The 23,636-nt window shown below is 41.0% G+C and overlaps 1 protein-coding gene across 1 annotated transcript in view; it reads left to right on the top strand.

The window, feature by feature from the left end:
* The first annotated feature begins 646 nt into the window (after nt 1-646).
* Nucleotides 647-23,636, top strand: part of P3H2 (prolyl 3-hydroxylase 2) — a 150,089-nt gene continuing 127,099 nt past the window's right edge. The window contains exon 1 of the mRNA XM_058730834.1: nt 647-1,233. Coding sequence (XP_058586817.1) covers nt 766-1,233 — 468 coding nt within the window. The 5' untranslated portion in view covers nt 647-765. The remainder of the gene's footprint in view (nt 1,234-23,636) is intronic.

Here is a 23,636-nt window from a genome sequence, read left to right as displayed (position 1 = left end):
TCCCTTGCCCCCACCCCCGCTCCAAGGCAGACACACACACCCACGCAAAGTGGGATGAAAAGGCAAGGGACGGACCCTCCTTAAGAGAAGGCGCAGGAAACTCGGATTCCATTGACCCAAGGTTGAGTCCTCCCTTTGCCTTTTCACACTTCTGTAAACTTGAAGTCATTGCCTTTCTCCTCAAGCCTCCGCACCTGGGCCAGTTGGTCCCCTGGTGCTTTCCTCCCAGCCTGAGATGGAGCTTCAGTGCTTTCCCTGAATGTGACGGGCTCTGCCAACTGCGAGGCCATGCACCAATTCCAGAAGAGGATTGGAGTCCTAACCTAAGCCGGGGTTTCCTCCACTCTAAAAAGGGAGCATTCTCATCCACTCTGCAACGCAGAAGGGAGCCCACGTGGAAAGCACCGGTCTCGGACCGGCCCCTAGCGGCTCCCGCTCCCCGGCTGGCACTGGGCGGTGCGGCACCTGGCCTGCGGACGGCGGCGGCCGGGGCCTGCAGGGCGCGCGCTGAGCGCCGGCGAGCGGCTCGCGGAGGCTCGGGCAGCAGGAGGAGCGTGTGAGCTGTGGGCGTCCCTTTAAGAGCGGCCGGCCGACCCGGCCTCCGCCTCTCAGTCGGCGGAGCGCCGGCGGCCACCTGGGGCTCGCGGGGCAGCCGGATCGCTGCGGGGCCGGCGCTCTCACCGCGGAGGTGGGAGACGGGGCCCTGACGCCAGGTGCCGGAGCCGTCTGTGAGCGTGGCCGTCCCGCGCCTCTCCGCGCCGGAGGATGCGGGAGCGCATCTGGGCGCCGCTGCCGCTGCTGCTGCTGCTGCTCCCGCCGCCACTGTGGGGCGGCCCCCCGGACAGCCCGCGCCCGGAGGCGCAGCGCGAGCCCGGGCCTCTGCAGCCCTTCGACCTGCTCTACGCCAGCGGCGTGGCCGCCTACTACAGCGAGGACTACGAGCAAGCGGTGCGCGACTTGGAAGCGGCGCTGCGCAGCCACCGGCGTCTGCGGGAGGTCCGCGCGCGCTGCGCCCGCCACTGCGCCGCGCGCCGCCCGCTCGCGTCCCCCGGCGCTGGCCCCGCGGCCGAGCTGCCCTTCTTCCGCGCGCTGCTGGAGCGGGCGCGCTGCTACCGCAGCTGCCAGACCCAGCGCCTCGGGGGCCCCGCGTCCCGCCACCGCGTCAGCGAGGATGTGCGCAGCGACTTCCAGCGCAGAGTGCCCTACAACTACCTGCAGCGGGCCTACATCAAGGTACCCAGAGCGCGCACCTAACGCCCCCTGCGGCTCCGGGACGCTCTCTCGAGCCCTCCCCCACGGCTCCTGTCCCTTGGCCGGCGCTCTCTGCTCCTTAACCTTTCTGCCCGCGTCTCCTTTTGCCTGTCTGTCTTCTGTTTGTGCATCTAGGTATCTGGTGGCCCAGGGTGTGTCACCAACACTAGATGAACCCGGCGCAAGCCATTAGCTCCACTGGCATCAACTTGTCTCTCCAAAAGAGGACAGCATTGATACGATGAGGTTTAAAGGACCCGTCCCACGCTAACTTTTGAGACTTTGGCACAGCTGGGTCTAGTATAAGGTCTTCCCTCCCTTCGTTTCTTGATCCAACCTCACCCCCATTTCTCTTCTGTCTCCACTCACTCATCCCTCGTGTACACCTAGTCTGCAGCTTTTCTCTGAAGTTTAAAAGAAAACAACCTCAGAACAACAGAGTTAAAAGTTGCCTTGCTCTGAAACAAATTTCTTTTCTTCTATTTCCCCCTGCACCTACAAAGCAGTAAAGATCAAAAGTTAAAGAGAAGGTACGGAAGAGGTGAATCTGTGTGAGGCAATCTGACTAAAAGTATCTACCCAAAGTGCTGACTTACTCTCCTTTTACAGAGGGCTTCTGATTTCTGGAGGTAAGCACTGGAGTGAGTTATTTGACGTCAGATGCCCAGTACTCTCCTTTGGGTTTTATTTGTGTGTATTCAACCTGCCTGAAGTTAGTGTCGGCAGTATACGGTGTATGTGGGCATTTTATCCTCATCCGCAATTTTGACGATCTATCTGGATGTTTCAGCAGAGAATCTAGTCTATTTCTGGACACCATCCATGACACTCTGAACTTATACTTTTCTCCTCCGTCCCCCACTTTCTGGCTTTTTATGTCAAGGTGTCAGTGTCTCTATTACACCTGTTGAAGTGACAGCTTTGTGGGTTGGCCCTTACTGTTAGCCGGTAGACCAGGCTGAATTTCTAGGGTGGCAAAAATACACACCATGTACATCCATGTGAACACCATCCCACAAGGTCTGTGCTCTTGTGGGAAGGGCTCTCTGGAGATTTGCAGTTGTTTGTGGAGTTCAGGAAATCACAACTGAGACTACCAGTGCTATGGCTAAGGGGCTGGAGTCCACTAGACTAATATCTTGGGTAAGAAATAAGGATAAAGCCTGAATCCTTTCCAAGATTTGTCTTCTGCTTGCTTGTGCTTCTTGATGAATTTGCTAAAGCATGCATGAAGTATAAATCTGCTTTCTTTCGGATGAATGGCATGATTTTTGGTGGTCTTAGAGAAATCAGTCAATAGCAGAGAGGGAAGAGACCTTAAGTACCTGACAGCTGAAGATAAACTGAGCCAGTTCCCAGAATAGAACGTGTGGGTGGTCCAGTTTGGTCCCCATAGCACAGTCTTCCCAGGAATCTCAGATGTGAGGTTGGCAGTCCCGCTGATACTTCTGTCACACACCTTGGGGAGATTTTCCTGAAGGAATGCGTACTCGTCTCCAGTCCTAGAAAAATAAATAACCACGAGGTAACTTTTGAAATGTCGGTTTCTTTGGTTCTCCAATGAAGCGTGCATCGCTGTTAATGTCACATTTAGCAGTCATTCTGCTTCAGTCCCCTGGCTGGAGGGTCAAAATGGTGAAGCTATAGGTTTGACACGCCTCACATTTTTGCGGTGAATTGATCATAGGAATCAGCTACTCCTGGGCACCTCTGTGGGTGAACTGTTGGGTGTGACGGATCAACCAACGAAGTTTAAGACGTTCTCTCAAGAAAATGAACCCGTGTGCTAATTTCTGTTTTATCAGCAGTGTTTCTGAGAACGGAACACGTATCTTCTTCCTATTCACCTCTACTCTAATAAGCAAAGTTTCTTGGATCTACATAACTGATAATCTCTTGGGGAGATATTTGTGTTTCTTTGGAGATTCATTTTTGATGGCTGGAGTTTGTAGGGGTGTCTCTGTGAATGTGTAATAAGGTGTAGCATGGTTCCTCCCTCCCTTCTCCCAAGAACTCCACAAGTTCAGTCTCTGCTTGGCTTCCTGGGAATTTTAATCATAAACACATGCACGCACGCACGCATGCACCCATGCATGCAGACGCCATCCTTTGAGAGTAAAACAAAACTCTCAAATAATAACAAAGTATGCTCAGGCTCTGACAAGTGTGGGTCCAGAAGTGCTTACTCGCTGATGATAGAATGAGGAGTTCTCTGCATGTGCCTGGATATGAGCATGGCCCTTCATGTTGTTGAATTATTTTTGACTTCAGTGAACCAGGCTGCACTTGAAAAGGAGAGTCCTGGGCCAGACTGAATTCAATGGCAAGTTCACAACCAGAATTTGAGAACCATGAAGCCTATAATATAGTCAGAACCAGTGGGCTTCCTAGAGATAAGGGAGTACAGTTCTTCTCAGTTCAGGATTTACCAACTATAGAAGCTCTCAGGAGCTGCTGTTCCTCTACCATATCCCAGCTGGTGAGCCACTGATGGAAGCAGATTTTTTGTACCAGTATGTTGGAGAGGAAGATGGGTTGAGAATTGCAAAATCTGAGTCCCATGAAGTCCAATTTCTCATTTCACAGCTGGGGAAAGGGAGAACCCGAGAGGGAAAGGGGCCCACATAAGTGTTACATATTTAATGGCAGAGGCAATAGGATTTGATGAAATGAGCACAGGACTGAGAATCAGGAGTCTGGGCTTTGTGGATAACTAATGCCCATGCCTGTGCTATGCCTGCTGCCCGCTGGGGTTGCCTTAGGTCCCCCGGCATCCTACAGTCCCCAGGGCTATCCTTCTGCCAGATTTGGACAGCTCCAGGGATGAGTAGGTCCTTGTCCTGTGGTATAACAGACACTCACTGCATTTATCTTAAGCGCTGCTCTGTAGAATGTTCCTTAAGAACTGGCATGTTGGGAATTTGTCTGGACAGCTATGAGGCAGTAGTCCCACTTGGTATCTAGCCACACCTTTTTGTTTAAATGCAGGGTGAGACTCTTCAAACTTTGATTTTTATCATTTCAGATTGTTAGATACGACTCATCAGTCATAGCCCAAAGCCTAACATAGAACTTTCATTATAGTATTCCCTGCTCAGAAACCTTTAGTGGCTTCCCCTTGCTGCCTTATGAAGCCCACATAGTTGAATCCAGTATCCATAGCCCGGCTCCCCCCTAACCTTCCTGGTCCTATATTCCCCTCTCTGCCTCCTTCCAGCTAGAGGGGGCAATGGATGTTTTGTGTATTTGATACTTTTGCACATCTGGGCTTTGTTTATTCTCTAGGTGGTGGGTAGGTTCTAGAATGGGATAGATCTGGAATTGAACTTTTAGTTCCTCAGTCTTTGGCTGCTTGACTGTGAGAAAATTATGTAAACTTTCTGAGCTTTGCTTTTCCCATCTGCAACATGGGGAAATAATAGGACTTATCTGACTGGTTTAGGCTAAGTTTAAGAGAAGATTTAGGTACAGTGTCCTATTTCTCACTAAACACTGGAGATATAACATAATAAGAATAAACATATAAACATAGAAGAAATAAACATACTTCTTCTTCTTACTAGTTTAATAGTAGATTTTTCCTTCTTCTGTGCATGTTCGAATGGTAATTATCCTAACACAAATATACCTCTTTCTCTGAGGCCCTCCTTCCTTCTATCTGGAGCTCCCAAGAGAACACAGTTTCTCCTTCCTTTGAATGTCCACAGCAAAGAATTTCTCCCTCTCATAGCATGTTTTATTTTTAGCTTTGTTTTCTGAGAAATTCCTTTATTTGCCTGTCACTTATGTGAGCTTCTTGACATCAAGAACTGTCTTAGTCATTTTTGCATTTCCTAAAGTGGGAGTTTCTAGATCTGGATGATTATTAGGTGGATGATTATTAATCATACAGGCATTAAAATATGATTTAAAATTAGAAATTTAGGTATAATAGATCTCACTTGAGTCCTCAGCTTCTGTATCCCCCTCAAATATCAAAAACAGAGTGCAGTAGCAATAAACCCTCAGTGTATGTTTGTTGAATGATAATAGCTTGGTTTCTTGTGTAGAGATACTGTTGAGAAAGATCTTCGTATGGAAACCGGAGGTATCCTCATACTAGTTATTTGGTTTCTTGGCTGGTCAGTTGCAGCAGAAACTTACAGAAAGACTGCAGATTCCTTGACTTCTCACTCTTTTCTGCTTGTGAGTTCTGGCTAGTGTTGCAAACCTCAGTGTCTTTTTCCTCCATCTTTTTTTTTTTTTTTTCCCTAATTTAATTATTACTTAAAGCTGTGCTTCAGAAAATCTTTGACACATTGTGCCTGCTTTATGTATATTTGTTGAATGTAAACAAATGTAAGAGAGATACTTTTTTCCCCTTATCTCTGTGCTTTATATTCAGAATACTTTGACAGTAGCTGTTTTTCTCCCACTGTTCCCAGCCTTTGAATAAAAAACAAAAACAAAAAGCAAAAGACCAGTGCTGCTTATTTATTTTTTTAACTTAAAAAAAGCTTGCCCCTGCATGTTTTGTTTCTGAGTTGGTGCTTTGGGCCATTTGACCTTTGTTTTTCTTCTCAGGATTAAAGGGGGGTTGGGGGGAAAAGGAAATAGCAGTTAAGTTAGGCAATCCTATCTCCCTCCTGGAGTCATCTCTTGACCATAATCTATTTTATTAGGGGTTTCTAGAAAAGAAAAAAAAAAAAAGTAAACCCAAGGAACTTTCTTAATCTGCTTTATCAACTTCTTTCTCTTTCTAGATGAATGCCTTAACAAAACAAAACAAACAAAAAATGGAAAGCTTAGGTCACGACTGCTAGTTATTTCTGAACTGTTACTTCGGAATAGAAACCTTTTTTGTGTCCCTTTTTCAAAACTTTTTTAGCTCTATGTAGACAGTGTACATTTTTCCCCCAAATTATTTCAAATAGGAAGTTAACTTTATGTCTTCTTGAAATAGCTGTTCTGAAATTGCCCTAGTGATTATTTCCTCAAGGATATGGCTTTTTTTGTTGTTGTTGTTGTTGTTACAACTGGGCCTTTTTTGTGCCTGAATCATCAAAATCCACTAGTAGAATCTTTGTGTCCCACTTCTTAGGGAGGAAACCTTGGAGATGCTTTGCCTAGGAGCTTTTCAGTCCTATGAGCCAAGGAATCAGAATCTCAGTTGTCTCCACTGGGGGCTTGTCCATTTGGGGCCTCCCAAATGGAGCTCAAGTCTTTATTAGTCATCCATTGCGATTACAAATAGGAAGTGCCACAGAGGCTTTAATATTCAGCTTGATGAGAGCAGGAACTGCTTATAAGTTTTTCTCCTCTCCTAGTCTGGTGAATCAGGGATTCCTTTACAGGTTTTAATAAAGGAAAGCAATACACTGCTTGTCTCTCTTCACAGATTCCATCTCTGAGAATCAAATAAATGTATTCTGTCACTAATATCATTAGCTCCCTGATAATTTCCAGAGGGATAGCGGTGTGGAATTCCTCTGGGAATGTTTAATAAAATGTCAGCTTGCTTCATGGATGGGGCTTGATACATTCTGAAAGATGGTTGGGTTCACCTAAAACAAAAAGTCCTGGGATTCGCTGTAATAATGGTTCTTCTGTATTGCCGAGGAATTGAGTAAACAGGATTTCTTAGAATCACATACAGATCTTAGAGCTGGGGGAGAGAGAGAGAGAGAGAGAGAGAGGGAGAGAGAGAGAGAGAGATAAGTATTTTGCTCAAGAAATGTGGTCTAGCAAGGGCGACAAGTGAAAATGATTGCAACTATAACGATGCTATAGCTTGAAGGATCCTCAGTGATCATGAAGTCCGTCCCTGTCACTTAATAGCTGATGACACTGGCCTCAGAGTTTCCATGACAATTTGAGGAGGGTCACTAGGTGAAGCTGAGTTCAAAACGTAGGTGTTCTACTTTCTGGCCAGTGCTTTTCCCAGACTCTATGCAGTGGCCATGGCTACCTTCTGAAGGACTGTCTGGTGAATCAGTGGTGTGGCGGAGGTCTGCAGGGGACCTGTTGCCTTCGGAGACAGAGCAGACACAAGGCAGAGCTTCCTGAACTGCCCTGCCCACCCTGCATTTTCATTCACATGATGCATAAGCCACTCAGCCAAGAGTCATAGTTGTCTGGTGGAAAATTTTGCATTTCTCATTAGGAAAAATAATTTCTCCTGTCTTTTTTTCCATTCAGCTTTTCTCCTATAATTCTTGTTCTGTCCTTTTATCCATCCCTCCTTTCCTGCCGTCTGACTTCCTAGCTATGTAATTTCCATGAGGCCCAGCCCTCATTTGCCAAATGGCTCAAACACATCTTTAAAAAATGATTTGGTATGCTTTAGTGCTGGAGTGTAAGATTTTTGGTTTTCAGGACGGAAGAAGGTTGCAGACCATTGTCAGAAGAAGCTGGTCTCACTTGACCACACCCCTTTCTGCTTTACTTTGCTTTCTATACTCACTTCTCTCTTTCTTCCTCTCCTCCCTGATTCCTGGTCCCATTGGTGATCCACACAGTGCAATTACATGTGAAAAGGAGAGGGTTGAGGGGGTCGACACAGGAGAGAGAAAAGCAGGTAGTGGTAGAAGCAATGTCAGATTTCTGGCTCTCATGAAATGAAGGCCATAAGAGCTTCTTGTTTAATTTCGTATACAGACATAGGTATCTACTTCTGTGAGACTTCTTTTCATGTCCCTTTTCCCCATATGCCTTGTGCAAGACTTGGACATATGTTGGGAAGATGTTCCCCTCCCCTCCCAGCTCCCCATCTTTCTGCAGCTGCTAACTACCACATTCATGGAACATCAGTGTTCCAACCATCTCATTTCACAGATGGGAAAATAAAGCCTGAAGGAGAATCAAGTTGTCCAAACTCATCCAGCAATTTAATGGAAAATCCAGGATTAGAATTCAAGAACCCTGAGTCCCACCTTTGTGACATTGCAAATGACCACTTTGTTTATAAGGCTCACCCTAAAAACACAAACTCAACCCAATTTAAATGAAACGCATTATTTGCTAAATGGAAATAAACCCTGAAGATAAAAGCTACCTTATACAATGCTGTTCCCTGAGCTACTATTCTGCCCACTTTGGGAAAAACTCAGGAATAGGAACCTGGGTTATTGCCATTCCCCAGTAAGCCTGATGAAAATGAATGAGGCGAAGAATCTTCTTTGGAAGAGAAATGAAAGAATAGAGCCAGAGAGAGGGAGATCCAAGATGTCAGATTTTCCAGAAGTGTAGGGGTATCAGAATGATCCTACTGGAGTTCATTATCTGCAAATAGTGGATTTCAGTTTTTGGACAAGTAATGGGATACTCCTGAGGACTGCAGCGTAATTATACTGGAACTCAGGAAGGGACTGGAGAAAAGCAAGAGATAGAATGAAATAAACAAATCCAAAGCAAAACAGAGGAACTGTTAACAAACCCTCAATCACAGAAATGTTAAATGAGCCAATTTTGATTTATTTTTCCTGCTTCACTGCTAAATTTTTAGCTTTTACTCTGCCAAGATCAAGAGGCTTGCATGAAGAAATCAACACATAATTAGGACTCCAGACACAGTGAATTACCTTAAAACCAGATTTGGCTGTTTTTAAAAGAATGACCTCAAATTATAGTATCAAAGACTAATCCGGAAGACCTTACTAATTATTTCCCCACTGAAGCAAGAGCTGTTTTTAATAATAGTTTTTAGATTGAATCCAGGATCAACAATCAGAATTTGATTCTAGAATATGGCAATTTAGAAAAGTCACCAGGGACAGAGACTTTCATAGTCAATCATTGTTTCCATACAATTACCGAGGACTCAATTATACGGTGATGTCTACATGCTTTCAGGTCAGTAGGCCTTAAGCTGGAGTGTCCAAATTTTTGCTTATTGATATTTTGGGATGAATTATTCTCTGTTGTGATGGGCTGTCCTGTACACGTTATGATGGTTACCAGCATGCCTGGTCTATACCCACTTTATAGCAGTAGCCACACCTTCAGCCCCACTCCAAGCTGTGACAACAAAAAACGTCTTCAGACATTTCAAAATGTTTCCTGGGTGTCAAAATCACCACACATGGGAATCACTGATTTAAATATTTAGGCATATTTAAGATAACTGGACATCACGTTTAGACAAGTATAAATCAAGTTTTTGACAATATATTCTAGATAGCAATGTGCTTACTGATGAACCATGATATTTATGCAAATGTTTGGCTGTAATGTGACACCTTTTATAAGGGGAAACCCATTGGAAGTTGGAAGTGGAGCTTCATTCTCTAAGATGCAGATCCCTGGGCTCATGTCCTATAGCTGGTCCTCCTTTGTGGGTGCACTAAGTTAGCTTGTATGAAAGCCTGGGGGATCTGGCTTCTTTCTACTTCCACTTGTCAACTGAATGTGATAGGGCAGGTTACTTTAGCAATACAAACTAACACTCTTGGTTCTAAACTTCAGACTCCAGAACCAACTTACATCTCTTTCAACTTGGAATGTAACCAAACTCAATCATGTAAAAGTTACCCACTGCAACTGTTAGTTTTCTTGGGGTTAGCTCTGTGTCATATGTAATCTTAGAAAACAGCTTGACTCGAACCCTAAACACCCACTTATAGAAGCCTAAAAGTAGGGAATATAAATAAAAGGGTTTCAGAGGAAAGAAAAAATGACAAAGAAATTGAGAGAGAGTCAGAGGGTATCTCAGTCTATTTGGGTGCTATCACAGAACCCACAGGCTGGGTGGCTTATAAACAGCAAACATTTATCCCTCACAGTTCTGGAGGCTGTGAGGCCAAGATTATGGCACCTGTAGATTTCAGGGTCTGGTGAGAGTCCTGCTTTGCTGTAACCTCACATGGCAGAAGGGGCCAGGAAGCTTTCTAGGGCCTCTTTTATAAGGTCCCCAATCCCATACATGAGAGCTTTGCCTGCACAACCTAATCACCTCCTAGATGCCCACCTCCCAATGCTATCACCTAGGGGACTAGGTTTCAGCATATGAATATCAGGGGACACAAACATTCTGGCCCTACCAAAGAGAGATACAGAAATAGAGGGAGAACGATGGAGAGATGATAGAAACAAGGAAAGCGAAGGCAATGAAATCAAAGGCCAGGCAAGGTCCCATGTGTATAAGGAGGTTTCATGAAGCAACACGTGGGTGTCACACTCTGACATCCATGTCTGTCATAAAGCCAATCATTCAGAAGCAGATGTTGGTCATTCTGAAAGCCCTCCAATGCCACAGGACTGTTCTCAGTAGAGACGTTTCTGCTTTGAGAATGCCTGGGGTAGGAGAGCCACTCAGTTTCCTCCGTGAAACAGAGAAGGAAGGAATCCTTTTGGGGGAGATTGTATATGCACAGCACTGAATATTCACCAAGTGATATGATCCCCCTCCAATAAATAAATAAATGCCACAGGAAACCAAACAAAAAAGAGATTCTTAGTAAAAATGTTCCCTTTTAATTTATATTAAACTACACTGCTTTCCCAATCAGCAATTAAAGAATATTCTGAGCACTTTTAGGGGTAACATTCTCTTTTGGGAATGTGAAGATGAATAAAGCATTTCTTCTACCTTCAAATAGGTTCATTGAAGGAAACTCCTATGAGATTATGTGGACGCTGTTCAGAGATGTTCTGTATCCACGTGATGGAATTAAGTATGAAAAAAAGACATGTCTTAAAGATTTGTAGTATATGAGGAATGCCCTTTAGAAAATGCTGGTAATTTTAAACTTTGAGATAGGAAAACAGGACTAAAAAAGAAAAAAACTTTTGGAAGCAGAGATGGTGGAAAAGCTGAAGAATTAATCAAGAGTGCAGGTTGTTTTAAGAGTACATTTGCTCTATCGTATGTTTGAGGCTTAAAAAAAAATCAATATATGGTAAGATATGAAATGCTACCTTTTAGGAAATTTTACTGATAATTAGAGTTACAAAATATACTGCCTCAAAGCTCAGTCCAAGTGAATTGTGGTTTCAGTGACTTTCAGTTTGTTGAGGGAAATGCCATTTTGCTACTTCAGGTTTCTTTGAAATCGTAGGAGTAGCTCAATCTTTCCTTTTATGGCATGCCTGGTTACTCACCATCTCTGTGACTCCGTGTCCATCTCTGTGAAAAGATAATAAAATTACCTTAAAAAAAAAAAAACTCCACAGAAATCACACATTTGGACTGAGCTTTGTAGCAGTATGTTTTATAATTCTTAGTAATTATAAATATTATTGATTTACTATTACTATGTTTCAGGTATTATGCTAAAAGCCTTAAAAAATTTTCCCATCAAATTCTCGTAACAACCCTAAGATACAGATCTTAGTACAGCTGACCCTTGAACAACACAGGGGTTAAGGGCACCAACCCCCACACAGTTGAAACTCCACATACAACTTTTGATCCCCCAACAATGTAACTATTAATAATTTACACTTGACCTGAAGCATCACTGATAGCATAAACAGTCCATCAACACATATTTTGTATGTTTACATGTGTCATCTACTGTATTCTTATGTAAAGGAAGCTAGAGGAAAGGAAATGTTAGTAAGGAAATTAGAAGGAAGAGGAAATACATTTACAGTCTGTGCTGTATTTCCTGAAAAAAAAATCTGTGTGTAAGTGGACCCATGCAGCTAAAACCAATGTTGATCATTGATCATTTAATTGTCATTTAATTGGTAATTTGTCATTTTGCTATAGGGACACTGAAGCTTAAAAGGTTAAATAATATGTCTGAGATTGGGGCGCCTGGGTGACTCAGTCGGCTAAGCATCTGACTTTGACTCAGGTCATGATCTCACGGTTTGGTTTGTGAGTTCGAGCCCTGCATCAGACTATGTGCTGATGGCTCAGAGCCTGGAGCCTGCTTCGGATTCTGTCTCCTTCTCTCTGTGCCCCTCCCTGACTCATGCTTTCTCTCTGTCTCAAAAATAAATACAAAAAACAAAACAAACAAAAATTAAAAAAAACAAAAAAAAACCATCAAAAATATGTCTGAGATCATACAGCTAGTACGACATAACAGAAGCAAAATCTGAACACAGGTTTTTCTGATGACAAAACCAGAGTTCTCAATTACTTCTCATAGCTTATATTTTGGCATCAAACAGACCTGTATTCAAAAAGTCCTCTCGTTTATGCATTGTAGGACCTTCTCAAAGCTCACCTGTATGAACCTGAGTTTCTTTCCTTTTTTCTTTTATTTTCTTTTCTTTTCTTTTCTTTTCTTTTCTTTTCTTTTCTTTTCTTTTCTTTTCTTTTCTTCTCTTCTCTTCTCTTCTCTTCTCTTCTCTTCTCTTTTTTCTTTTCTTTTCTTTTCTTTTTTCTTTTCTTTTACTTTCCTTGCCTTTCCTTGCCTTCCTTTCCTTTCCTTTCCTTTCCTTTCCTTTCCTTTCCTTTCCTTTCCTTTCCTTTCCTTTCCTTTCCTTTCCTTTCCTCTTTTCTTCTTTTCTTTTTTAAGTTTATTTATTTATTTTGAGAGAGAGAACAAAGTGGGGGGAGGCAGAGAGAGAGAATCCCAAGTGGGCTCCATGCTGATGCAAGGCTCGAACTCATGAACTGTGAGATTGATGAGGGACCAGAAGGCAAGTTGAGAGCCAAACACAAATTAGCACAGCCCTTCACCTGCCTCTCCCCCTTCCAAGGTGGGATATGTGTGACATTCCTCAGGCACTCTTGGCTGCCCAAGAACAAAAGGACAGAGAACAAATGGTTAAAGTGAGAGTCTCCATCAGTTTACACATATTTTAGTAATATTACAAGAAAAGGGCTTTATTATCAATAGCTTAATCTCCAGGAACTCCCTACTGTCTTAATGATAATGCTTTGCTAGAGGGGAAAACAACCTTAGTTTGACAATAGCCAGGCCTCCAGTAATCTGTGAGTCTTCTTTAGCATATGGAAATCCCTTTAAGAAACTCCCTCTTGACTTTACCTCCCTCCCCCCAACTCCATAGTACATAACCACTCTTCACAACCCCAGTGCAGCTCTTCCTGCCAATGGATCCTTTCCCCCGGCTTTAATAAAATCACCTTTTTGCACAAAAGATGTCTTTAAGAATTCTTTCTTGGCCGTCATCTTCAAACCACCACCACTCTTCCAAAATTCCATCAAGATCATGACCTGAGCCGAAATCAAGAGTTGGTTGCTCAACCAATTAAACCACCCAGGCACCCCTGAACCCGAGTTCTGTCTGGCAAATGGAAGTAGTCATACCTACTCTACTGGGTTCTTGTGAGAAGTTTTTAAAGAAAAGTTTGTGGGCTCACCTAGGTTGGCACTGACAGAAAAGTACTTACTTGGGGTGCCTGGATGGCTCAGTTGGTTGAGTGTCTGACACTTGATTTTGGCTTAGGTTGTGATCCCAGGTTTGTGGGATGGAGCCCTGCCTTGGGCTCTGTGCTGAGCAGAGAGGCTGCTTCAGATTCTCTCTCTCTTTCCTTCTGCTCTCTCCCCTACTCATGCTCTCTCTCAGGGAAGGAAGGAAGGAAGGAAGGAAGGAAGGAAGAAAGGAAGAAAGAAAGAAAGAAAGAAAGAAAGAAAGAAAGAAAGAAAGAAAGAAAGAAAGAAAGAAAGAAAGAAAGGAAAAAGAAAAGGGAAAAGAAAAAAAAAGAAAAGAGAAAAGAAAAAAGAGAGAGAGGGGAAAAAAGTACTCATTCTTTGTCTTTGAGTGTCTGGGCAAAGGACAAACTTGTGAAGGAAGGTGAAAGGCAAAGGGAAAGTTAAACCAACATATCATGATCAACTGAGAAGATAATTACATGTGCAGAAGGTAGAGAAAAGCTTAGAGACTCAAAAAAACCAGAACCTGACATGCTCAATTTGAGCTACTGGCTTCAAGTTCAATTCTCTGTACAATGGAGCACAGACTTACCAGCCTCCTTTCACCATTGGGCTAAAACAAAAAAACATCTTCTTACTGGGCACTTGGGATTGTGTTGCAAAAAGTCCTTTTGCTCTCTTCCCCACTATGTTTTCTGACTCTCTGATTTCACAATTTCCTTGAGATTGTGGCCTCTTCTTTGTATTTTCCAAAAAAAATGGACTCTGTTCAAACACATTCCAAACTTTCTCTGTTTCCTATTAGTAGATAAAATCTCTTCCCACAGACCAACACATCTTGGGGATTTTAAACCCCTTTAAGCCTCTTCCCCACCCTGGTCTTGAGTATCCCTGGGGGATGGCCTAGGTTTGGGAATCAAGAAACATCTCTTTATCATAGACACCAGTGATGTAGACAGCTTCTTATATAACAGTCAGGTAAACGGGCGAGTAGCTCAAATAACAAAGTAGAGGGTAATTAGTCTAGGATCAAATAATTCAGGCTCTGTCCCTGGTTTTATCACTAATGTTTCTCTCTAGGCCTTAAGGTGTCCTTTTGGACAAGGGAAACACTGGACCAGAGGGCTTAATAAGAGCCCATTTATCTCTGCCAGCCAGAGATTCTAAAATACTTTAGTGGACTGGTACAGCGATTCAACCATCTACCTGTGGAAAAGAAAAAAGTGATGAGATTATAATGGAATAAAAAGTAGAATGAGATAAAACGCATTTGAAAGGTCACAAGAAAAGAAGTACTACTTCCAGTTTGTCTGATGCTGGTCCTCACATTTGGATAGTCAATCATTGCAAAGGAGAACTTGAAAGAAGGTTGCACTAATATTCATTTAGTGGTAGCTTAAGAGGTATTAGATAAACTTGGGCATGTGCAGGCAAGACAAAGAGATAGAAGACTCAAAACTATGTTTTATAAAAGTTGAAATAGGGATGAAGAGACTAAAGAAACAAGGTTTTAAAAAGATCATTAGCTGAGACAATTAATTATTCTTGATCTTTATGGCATTGAGGAACTGAACAATTGAGACCAACTAACAGAAGTTACAGAGAACAAAGATCTCGTCTCAAACACAGAAGACTTTTCCTAATACTAAGAGGTACTTAGATATAATTGGGAACCCCAGAAGAAGGTGTTTGAAAATGAGTCTGACAAATGCTTCACAGGGAGGCTGCATTTAAATTTCAAGCACAAAACTGATATTGAGATAGATAAGATTTAACATTTTTTTTTTACAATCCAGAGTTAATAAGACTCCATGATCTTAAGAAATGAAAATCTGTCTTGTACCCTCAGATGCAGGAATCATTAAATACTTTTTTATTAGGAAAGTCCTACAGCTCTCTCTCTGTCCTGCTTCTTCATTCTGGTTAAAATAATCTTAGACCAGGGTCACCAGCACATTCTCTGTAAATAGTTTACAGAAATGTGAAAAAGTAAAAAGAGAGAAAAAACAAAACAAAACAAAACAAAAAACCCAAAACACAGTACCAAGCCTTAAAACCCTCACGGGAACACACACTCATGGAATATTTAGCAGTAACAATATCCACATGTATAATCCACATCAGTCCTCTGGTTTCTGAGGACTGTGTCTCCGAGGTAACATCTGAAAAGGATTGAGTCGCGGTTACAGAGTACCACTGAAAGTTTTAAGTTGGATGTAATACAACGGATCAAAACATCCATGCTTAAGAATGGAAGGTGGGGTATACCTCTCTTAGCAAGTGCATCACCATATACTCAGAAAACCCAATTTCATTTACACAGTCTTTGCACTGCTATTTTTTTTTCTTAATGTCTATTTATTTTTGAGAGACAATGCAAGCAGGGGAGGGAGAAAGGATTCTAAGCAGGCTCTGCGCTGACAGCAGCAAGCCTGATGTGTGGCCCAAACTCACAAGCCCATGAGATCATAACCTGAGCCAAAGTCAGAAGCTCAACCCCAGGAGCCCCTGCACTGCTATTCTTATTTGTGTCACTTCTGTGCTATCCAGAGACCGGTCTGAAAACCTGGCCTTATTCCACACTATAGTTTCAGTTCTTAAACCTTTGCCAGTGTTATTCCTGGTCAGTTTCCTATGGAGGTTTTTAGGGGGTCTGCGCAGGACTTCATATTTAAGAATATTTAACATCCTTTAAAGGATTTTATATTTATAGAATTTTATATTTTATAGATTTTATATTTATAGAATTCATAAATATTTATAGAATCCCTTTATCTGCCTCCCTCCTCCCTGAAATTTCTGCCTTACTCTCTAGATGGGAAGAAGAGTCATGGCTGCTTCTCCTGGGGAAGACGGGAGTGGAGGTCCAGGCCTTCTGCTCAACCAGCTGACCATGGTTTTTTTCCCTTGTGTTTGACTGGAGCAGGACACTTACTGTCACAATCCTTTCTATTCTGTTATGACTAAGTTGTCTTGTCCTTTAATTAGAGAGAACATGCTTTGGGGGCCTTTTTTGTATACCACCATTGGTATTACCATATTGTAGGCTTCTCCAGAGTCCTATCTGAGATATCTGGGAGACAAAAAGAAAATCCAGACCATTCACTATTATGTTGGAATCCACCTAGCTAGTCCACCTCCTTCATGCCACCTTTCAGTCTTCCTGTCTTTGTCTGTTGTAGTATGTCCAGAGTTTTTAGGTGTGCTTCAAAGGAGGTCTAGGGAGAAATGAGTTTATTCTATCTTGTTCAGGACTAGAAGTCTCCATGCAGACTCTTTAAATTATCTTTAAATTATGAAGATGATGATGATGATGATGATGATGATGAATACAATTTGGAGTGGACGTAATTTCAAAACTCTGGCAGAGCTATTACCAATGCTTTACTGCAAGAAGCTACAGAAAAGTCCTTCTGATCTCTAACAAAAGTCTCAGTCACGCTTCTCTCTCCAACACTAAACCAAACCTACGTAAATCAACTGGATTTCGCCACTGTTCATTGTTAACAGTATTCTTTCCTACTCCTGATTTAAAAAGTCCTGCTTATAAAAAAGTCCCAACACTTTTGCTGAGTTGCCACTAGCCTGCCCTTTCATTTGTTTATGGACCCATAGAGGAGACCCCTCTGGAACACCATGATGTAACTCTTCACAGATACATAAATATTTGGTAATCCTGGTTCATCTTTCCAATAGGACACATAATAAAGATTTGCCTACTAGGTTATACATGGGAAACCAATGTACATAGGACTTAAGAAAAAAAAAAATGTTCCTAAATGATGATTCCCTTTTCTCTTTCCTATTGTCCTAGAATAAATATTACATTACCATAATTAATACCTCTTTCATTCTACAGATTATTACGTGTGAGTCTTTGACCTGACATTGATGCATAGCTGATATCACTACTTGATTCTTTGCACTTGGTCCAACCTTATAAGTCATTTTAAGATTAATAACATGAAAAAAAAGTTTAATAACATGAAAGTTATTAGGTGTGATACTAGTTATTGGTTATTGGGTGTGATACTTTGGAAATACTAAATACTAGATACTAGATATTAGTTATAGGGTGTGATACTTTGGAAATACTAGATACTAGATATTAGTTATTGGGTGTGATACTTTGGAAATAATACTAGAGGAAGGTGTTAGAATATTGTGGCTCTAATCATAATATGCCACTAACTCTGTGTGGCTATATGATGATCTACTTCCCTTGTCTTGGTCTCAGTTTCTTCACTTATAAAATGAGGTGGCATGCCTGAGTGGCTCAGTCAGTGACTCTTGGTTTGAGCTCAGGTCATGATCCCAGGGTTGTGGGATCGAGCCCCACATCAGGCTCCGTGATGAGTGTGGAAGCTACTTGAGATATTCTCTCTCTCTCTCTCTCTCTCTCTCTCTCTCTCTCTCTCTCTCTCTTTCCCTCTGCCCCTCTCTAGTGCTCACACACTCTCTAAAAATAAAATAAAATGAAATAAAATAAAGGCAGAATATTTCCTCCTATTAAAAAAGTCATTAACTGTTATTAAATTGTGAAACTTTTAGCAATTGAGTTGTTTGCTCCTTGATTTGGTCATTATAAATCCTAACATTTTACCCTCAGGTTGAAAATTTTTGATGTTTAGTCACTAAAATGGTAGGTTTTGGCAACATAAAATGCTGAATATATTAGAAAGGAAAGTCAAATGTGTAAGCCCTCTGGCATCCTAGAAATAGGCCTTTGTGAGTCCTGAAAAAATACTTTGACCTTATCACTCAGTTCAATTGTAACTTCAGTGTTAGAAACAAACAAACAAACAAACAAACAAACAAGAAACGTTGTATTTGCTACACAGTTCTATAGACTTCCCTCTGAAATTTTGTACGCTAATAGTTAAGGTTCAATTTTATTTATAATTTTCAGTTGATTAGTAGCACGAGATTAACTCTACCCTAGTGTCATTTAAAACCTTAAATGGCACACAGTCTGACTATAAAGCAGTAGACAGATTCCACAGATCCCTGAGAAAGACTTTAACATCTTTGAAACTCAGTTTCCCTTTGTGTAAAATGGGAAATGGGGATATCACTAATATTATTCTATTTGTGGAACAGATTTACTTTTATGGTTGAGTAAAGTATTTTGAAAATGTTCAAGTTCTATACAAATGTACCAGCAAGGTCGTTATTTATTCATAAAAGAATATATACAGTTTATAAAATTGTTTTAATATATACATATTATATAAATATAATTATATAATATATATTTATATAATTATATAAATATAATTAACCACATTGAATTGCCCATTTTTACTTGGACAATGGCAGTATCATACTGGTCATAAAGCTCAATAATATGGCCTAAAAGTATTTTTCCAAATGCTTTCAAGCTTATATAAATCAAATGTGGATAGTGTGGACATAAGAGAACATATGTAGAGATTTCTTTTCGTCCTTGCAATTATTAAGATCTCTGACTTCCTTTAATACATTCCAGACCCATGCATGCCTTTACCCCTGGGGGGTGGGGAGTGGGGAGTGGAAGCTTTTGCTTAAAACAATACTTGGAGCAGGAATAGTTTGAAAAGGTCAGTGGCTAGAATATTTACAGCTTCTTGTTTTGAATTCTTATGATAACATTAGCTCCCAAAGACTATCTGGCAATGTGTGGGAGATCTAGCAGCAATAAGAATTGGGCCTTCAAGTGAGACTTCTAGATGTGATACATGAGGTAGAAAGAAATGAAAGAATGTGAGCTTGTGAGTGTGGTCTCCTTGGCCCCATAGTATAGTTAAGTGTGTGTGTGTGTGTGTGTGTATTTGTGTGTGTGTGTGTGTGTGTGTGTGTGTGTGTGTGTGTGTGTGTGTGTGTGTTGGGGGGGTCATTAATTATCAGGTCAATAACTGTCATGATCCTAGAGCTGAAGTTATTTCAGTGCTGTGCCTTCTTAGGGTTTTTTGTTTGTTTGTTTGTTCGTTTGTTTTTATCAATAGCTTGTTTGTTTTATGAGTCGTTCCCTTCTTGGCTTTTCTCTTGAACTGTGTGTGAGAAACCAGCATCATTATCAGAGCAATTCCTTCCTTGAAGTCATGCAAAATATCAGTGACAGAGTCAGGACACGCGTGATAGGTAGGTTGCAGTGCTTAACTTCCTGATCTGGTTGTCATTGCTTTTGAGTGGTAAGGACTACCAGGGAAATGAAGAGAATTGCCTCTCCTGTTTGCATCATGCCTGGAAATTGGTGAAGTACATTCACACACATGTCTTCACTTTTTCGTGGGAGCCATGTGAGAAAGCCCAGATTCTCTGGTCTGTCCAGTCAGACGCTGAGAGAATGGCAGTGTGACTCAGTAGAGGCTGTCTCACTCCAAGGCCAGTGTTCTTGTGCCAGCATATCACAGCTGCTGTCTGTTCAGATTTGAAGCATTCTTTGTAGCCACAAAGCTATAAACTCTAATTAAAGTTTCCATTCCAAGGCTCTCATGATGCCATTCTTCTGTGTCTTTATCTTTTCTGATGTGTAGTATTTCCAAGCTAAAAAGACTATAATTCAGTCATTTGCCTCTCTCTTTAATATATGGGAGCTTTTGGCCCCTGTTGGGTGTCTGTACTCACTGATCTATGACAACATGAGAGGGGCTGGGTGTGAGAATGCTCTTTCCAGCCAGCGGCTAGCACGATGGCACAAATGAATGTCAGATCACCAAAAGTTTTTCCCATCAGAGATGGAATCCACACCACCTCCTTGTTTCTTGAGCCCTGTGGGTAATACTCCCAATTGTCCATTTCATATAAATGAAATCATAGTTATATAGAACTAAATTAATTGGCCAGTTCTTGGTGTATATTTTTGTTCCATTTCTGAACATTCTATTTGTGCTTCATATAAGCACTGATATACACTGTTAGATCCCATTCTCTGATCAGCAATAGGGCTATAGGATTTTTGGAATCTAAGATGGTACATTGAAAGAGATGGTTTACAATTACATGTGTTTTTATTGTTGTTGTTTTGTTTTTTCTTTTGTCCTTTATTCTATATTTACATGTCTTTCCCTTGACTTGTAGAGTGAGGATTATAACTTGTTTTTGTTTTCAGTTTTCCCCTAAGTTGACATATCTTCATGGACTTAGCCCTCTCTTATTGTTGCCACTATGTGGCCCAAGAGAAATTTCAACTTAAATCTCAGCTCTTAAACTTTTGGGTGGGATTTGTTCTTTCATATTGGGAAATTATAAACAATATGTTGAACACTGTATCATTCTGTGGAGTAATTCTTACTATTTTATAGACTTTGAGAGAGTTTGTCTTTGAGACACAACTATTTATTTATTTACGTAATCTCTACATCCAGCATAGGGTTTGAACTCATGACCCTGAGATTCAGAGCTGCATGCTCTACTGAGTGAGCCAGCCAGGTGGCTGCGACACAGTTCAACTTCTAGCTCCTGTGTATATCTTTGTAGCTTTGGGCAATTTATTTACTGTATTTATGAATCAGTTTTATCATCTGGCAAATGAGCATAATAATAAATCTGGGTTTTTTGGTCTGAATGAACAACTTCTAGAAGTATAATGAGTATTAAGTGAGCTAATTCATATAAAGTGCTTAAATATGCCCAGCAAGTCATAAGCATGAAGCACATGTTAGCTTTTCTGTTAAAACTAATGGATCACACTTTGAGAAATACTGATTCTATTCTTTTAATAAGTTTTCACACTTGTAATATTGATTAAGTTTGGCCTGGGTGGTAGAATTGGCTTGATATAATCAAACAATCGTGGTGGATATATTGTGCATCCAAGTGCAACCAAAATATTTGTAATATCCGGGATGTTGACCTTGAGTCAACCTTTCCAAGGCCACCGTTGTCCCAGTGTTTATGGAACCGTGCCTGGGTCCCGTGGAAATTGCAGGGAAAATGTGAATCAGTGGACTGTTTTGCTTGGCTGCTAAATTTGGCTTACTGTTTCATAAATTAGGACATATCTGTCTAGAATGGTTCTTGTTGCCACCAGTAACCAGGGTCACAGAATTGAAGGACATCAGATATGCAAGAGAAATGGAAAATAAGTTCCCAAAGTAATGTTTTCTGCAAGAATCCCAAGGCGAGTGGCAGTGCTGAAGAAAGCTAAATAGGAAATGTAGCTTGAGGCTTGAGATTTCCTGCTTTTAACTCAAAACGGATGTGGATATAGACATGAGGATGTGGTCCATGATTTTGCTTTGCTGGGTGGAAGGAATAGCATCAGTATTAGATTGTTGATTAGCATTTTTGGTAATGTATGTAGTCCTAGAGTTGCAGGCAATAGAACAGAAATTAATCTTCCAGATCAGCTCATTCTCAATTCTGGTTATATAGTATACTGGATTGTTAGCCATTGCTCTGTATCAATGTTTGTGAAACTCTCAGAATTAACCTAAATACTTTGGTTTATGCTACGTAGCACCATGTTTCTTCTTAAGTAGAGATGATAATGGAGAAAGAATATGAGATTTTTTATCATGTAAAAGGAAACATAAATAACATTGGGATCTTTCAGTGAAGTATATATATATACACATATATATGTATACATATATATTTATATATATTTATATATATATTTAATCATATATAAACTTATAATATTTAATCTTCAGTTGTCCTGGAATTATCATTAAAGATGATTATGGTGAGTTTTGCCAAACTTAAACAGAAGCCATGAGCTTTTCAATTATTTTCTGTGTATCTACTATTTATTCTGGTGACATGGTGTTAAACTAAACCAAAACAAAGACAGACACTCCTTTTGTACAGCTGCTTACTTTAACTTCCATACTCTGTCACATTCTAACCAATGCCACTACTGATCCCCCTCCTGGCTCCTGGACATCTTCTTTGAAGACTTCAGCTTCCAGTTCATGAGGCTTTGGCATGGTCCTGGCTTTTTGTTCGTTTTCCAACTACCAACCTCTGCGAATTCAACAACCATGAGGACATTGGTTTGACAGCTTCCCTTTAATCTGCTCAAATTTCTGTATCTGATTTTGCCCTGACTAGTTATCTAGTATTTCAGAAATTCCCTTGATGCCCCCCCTCCCATATTTATTTACCATTCTGTCCAAATCATCTCCAAGGCTGGCCTCTTTATTCACTTGTATAGAGGCAGATGAGCATTTGCATTACAATAAAGATTGACTGTCTCTCTTTTCCTTAACTTTCCCTCTTGTCAAGCTTTGCAGTATTTAAGCCTTGAACATTGCAAGATGAAAGTCACACAGCCATGCCTTTGGGATCTACCACTTATTGTCACCACAGGCTCACAGCTAGGGTTTTAGTGTTTTTTGGGAGTTTCCTGCTGTTCCTCAATATTTTTTTGTCAGAGTTGATGTTCAGAATCTTTTAGAGTCCCCAGATCTGTAATTCTTCATTCTCTGCATGACTTTATTTCTTACATTACTAAGTCATGTTTTAATAAGGGATGGAATTTAGGATGGTATGTTGGGAAAGGAGAAGAGAGGGCATGTATATGAGTCCCTAAGAAGGTGAAATTAATAGGCATTTGTATCTTTTTTTTTTTTATTAGTAAAGTAAAGGTAAAAGAGAAATATCAGAATTGACCCAGCAGTTTGGAGCCTACGTGACTGATGGATTGTGATTCATGAACAAAAATAAGAAATGTAGGAAAGAAAGTAGAGTAGGGGAAGGATGTGATTTTCCTTGCCATTTCTGTTCCTCTTTGCCCTTTTAAAAGTTTAATTAATTTGTGCTTAATTACCTTAAATAAAACAGAAAAAAAATACTGCTTAAGATGAATGAGCTTTCAAAATAAAAGGGCACATACCAGAGACCAAATAGGGTTCAGGCCCTGGCTTCCAGAAAGAATAATCCTCTTAATAAATCAGTTTTAAGCCCTCTAATGTTAGATAACTAGGACAGTATCCTGCCTTTGGGAAAATGCCATAAGTCCTTTGCCCTTACTTTTTTTTTTTTTTTTTTTTTTTTTTTTTTTTTTTTTTTTGTCATAGCCATGTAAGTGAGATGCAGCTCTTAATGGGACTATTTTCTAGATTTTATGTCTTGTCTTAAGCACCAGCTCTTTTGCTAAGCTGACTGTTTGCTCCGAGGGTTTTATCT

The sequence above is a fragment of the Neofelis nebulosa genome, chromosome 5 (assembly GCF_028018385.1).
Source record: "Neofelis nebulosa isolate mNeoNeb1 chromosome 5, mNeoNeb1.pri, whole genome shotgun sequence".
NCBI lineage: Eukaryota > Metazoa > Chordata > Mammalia > Carnivora > Felidae > Neofelis > Neofelis nebulosa.
Note: the sequence above shows the minus strand (reverse complement) of the source record. Positions and strands in the feature narration are given on the sequence as shown.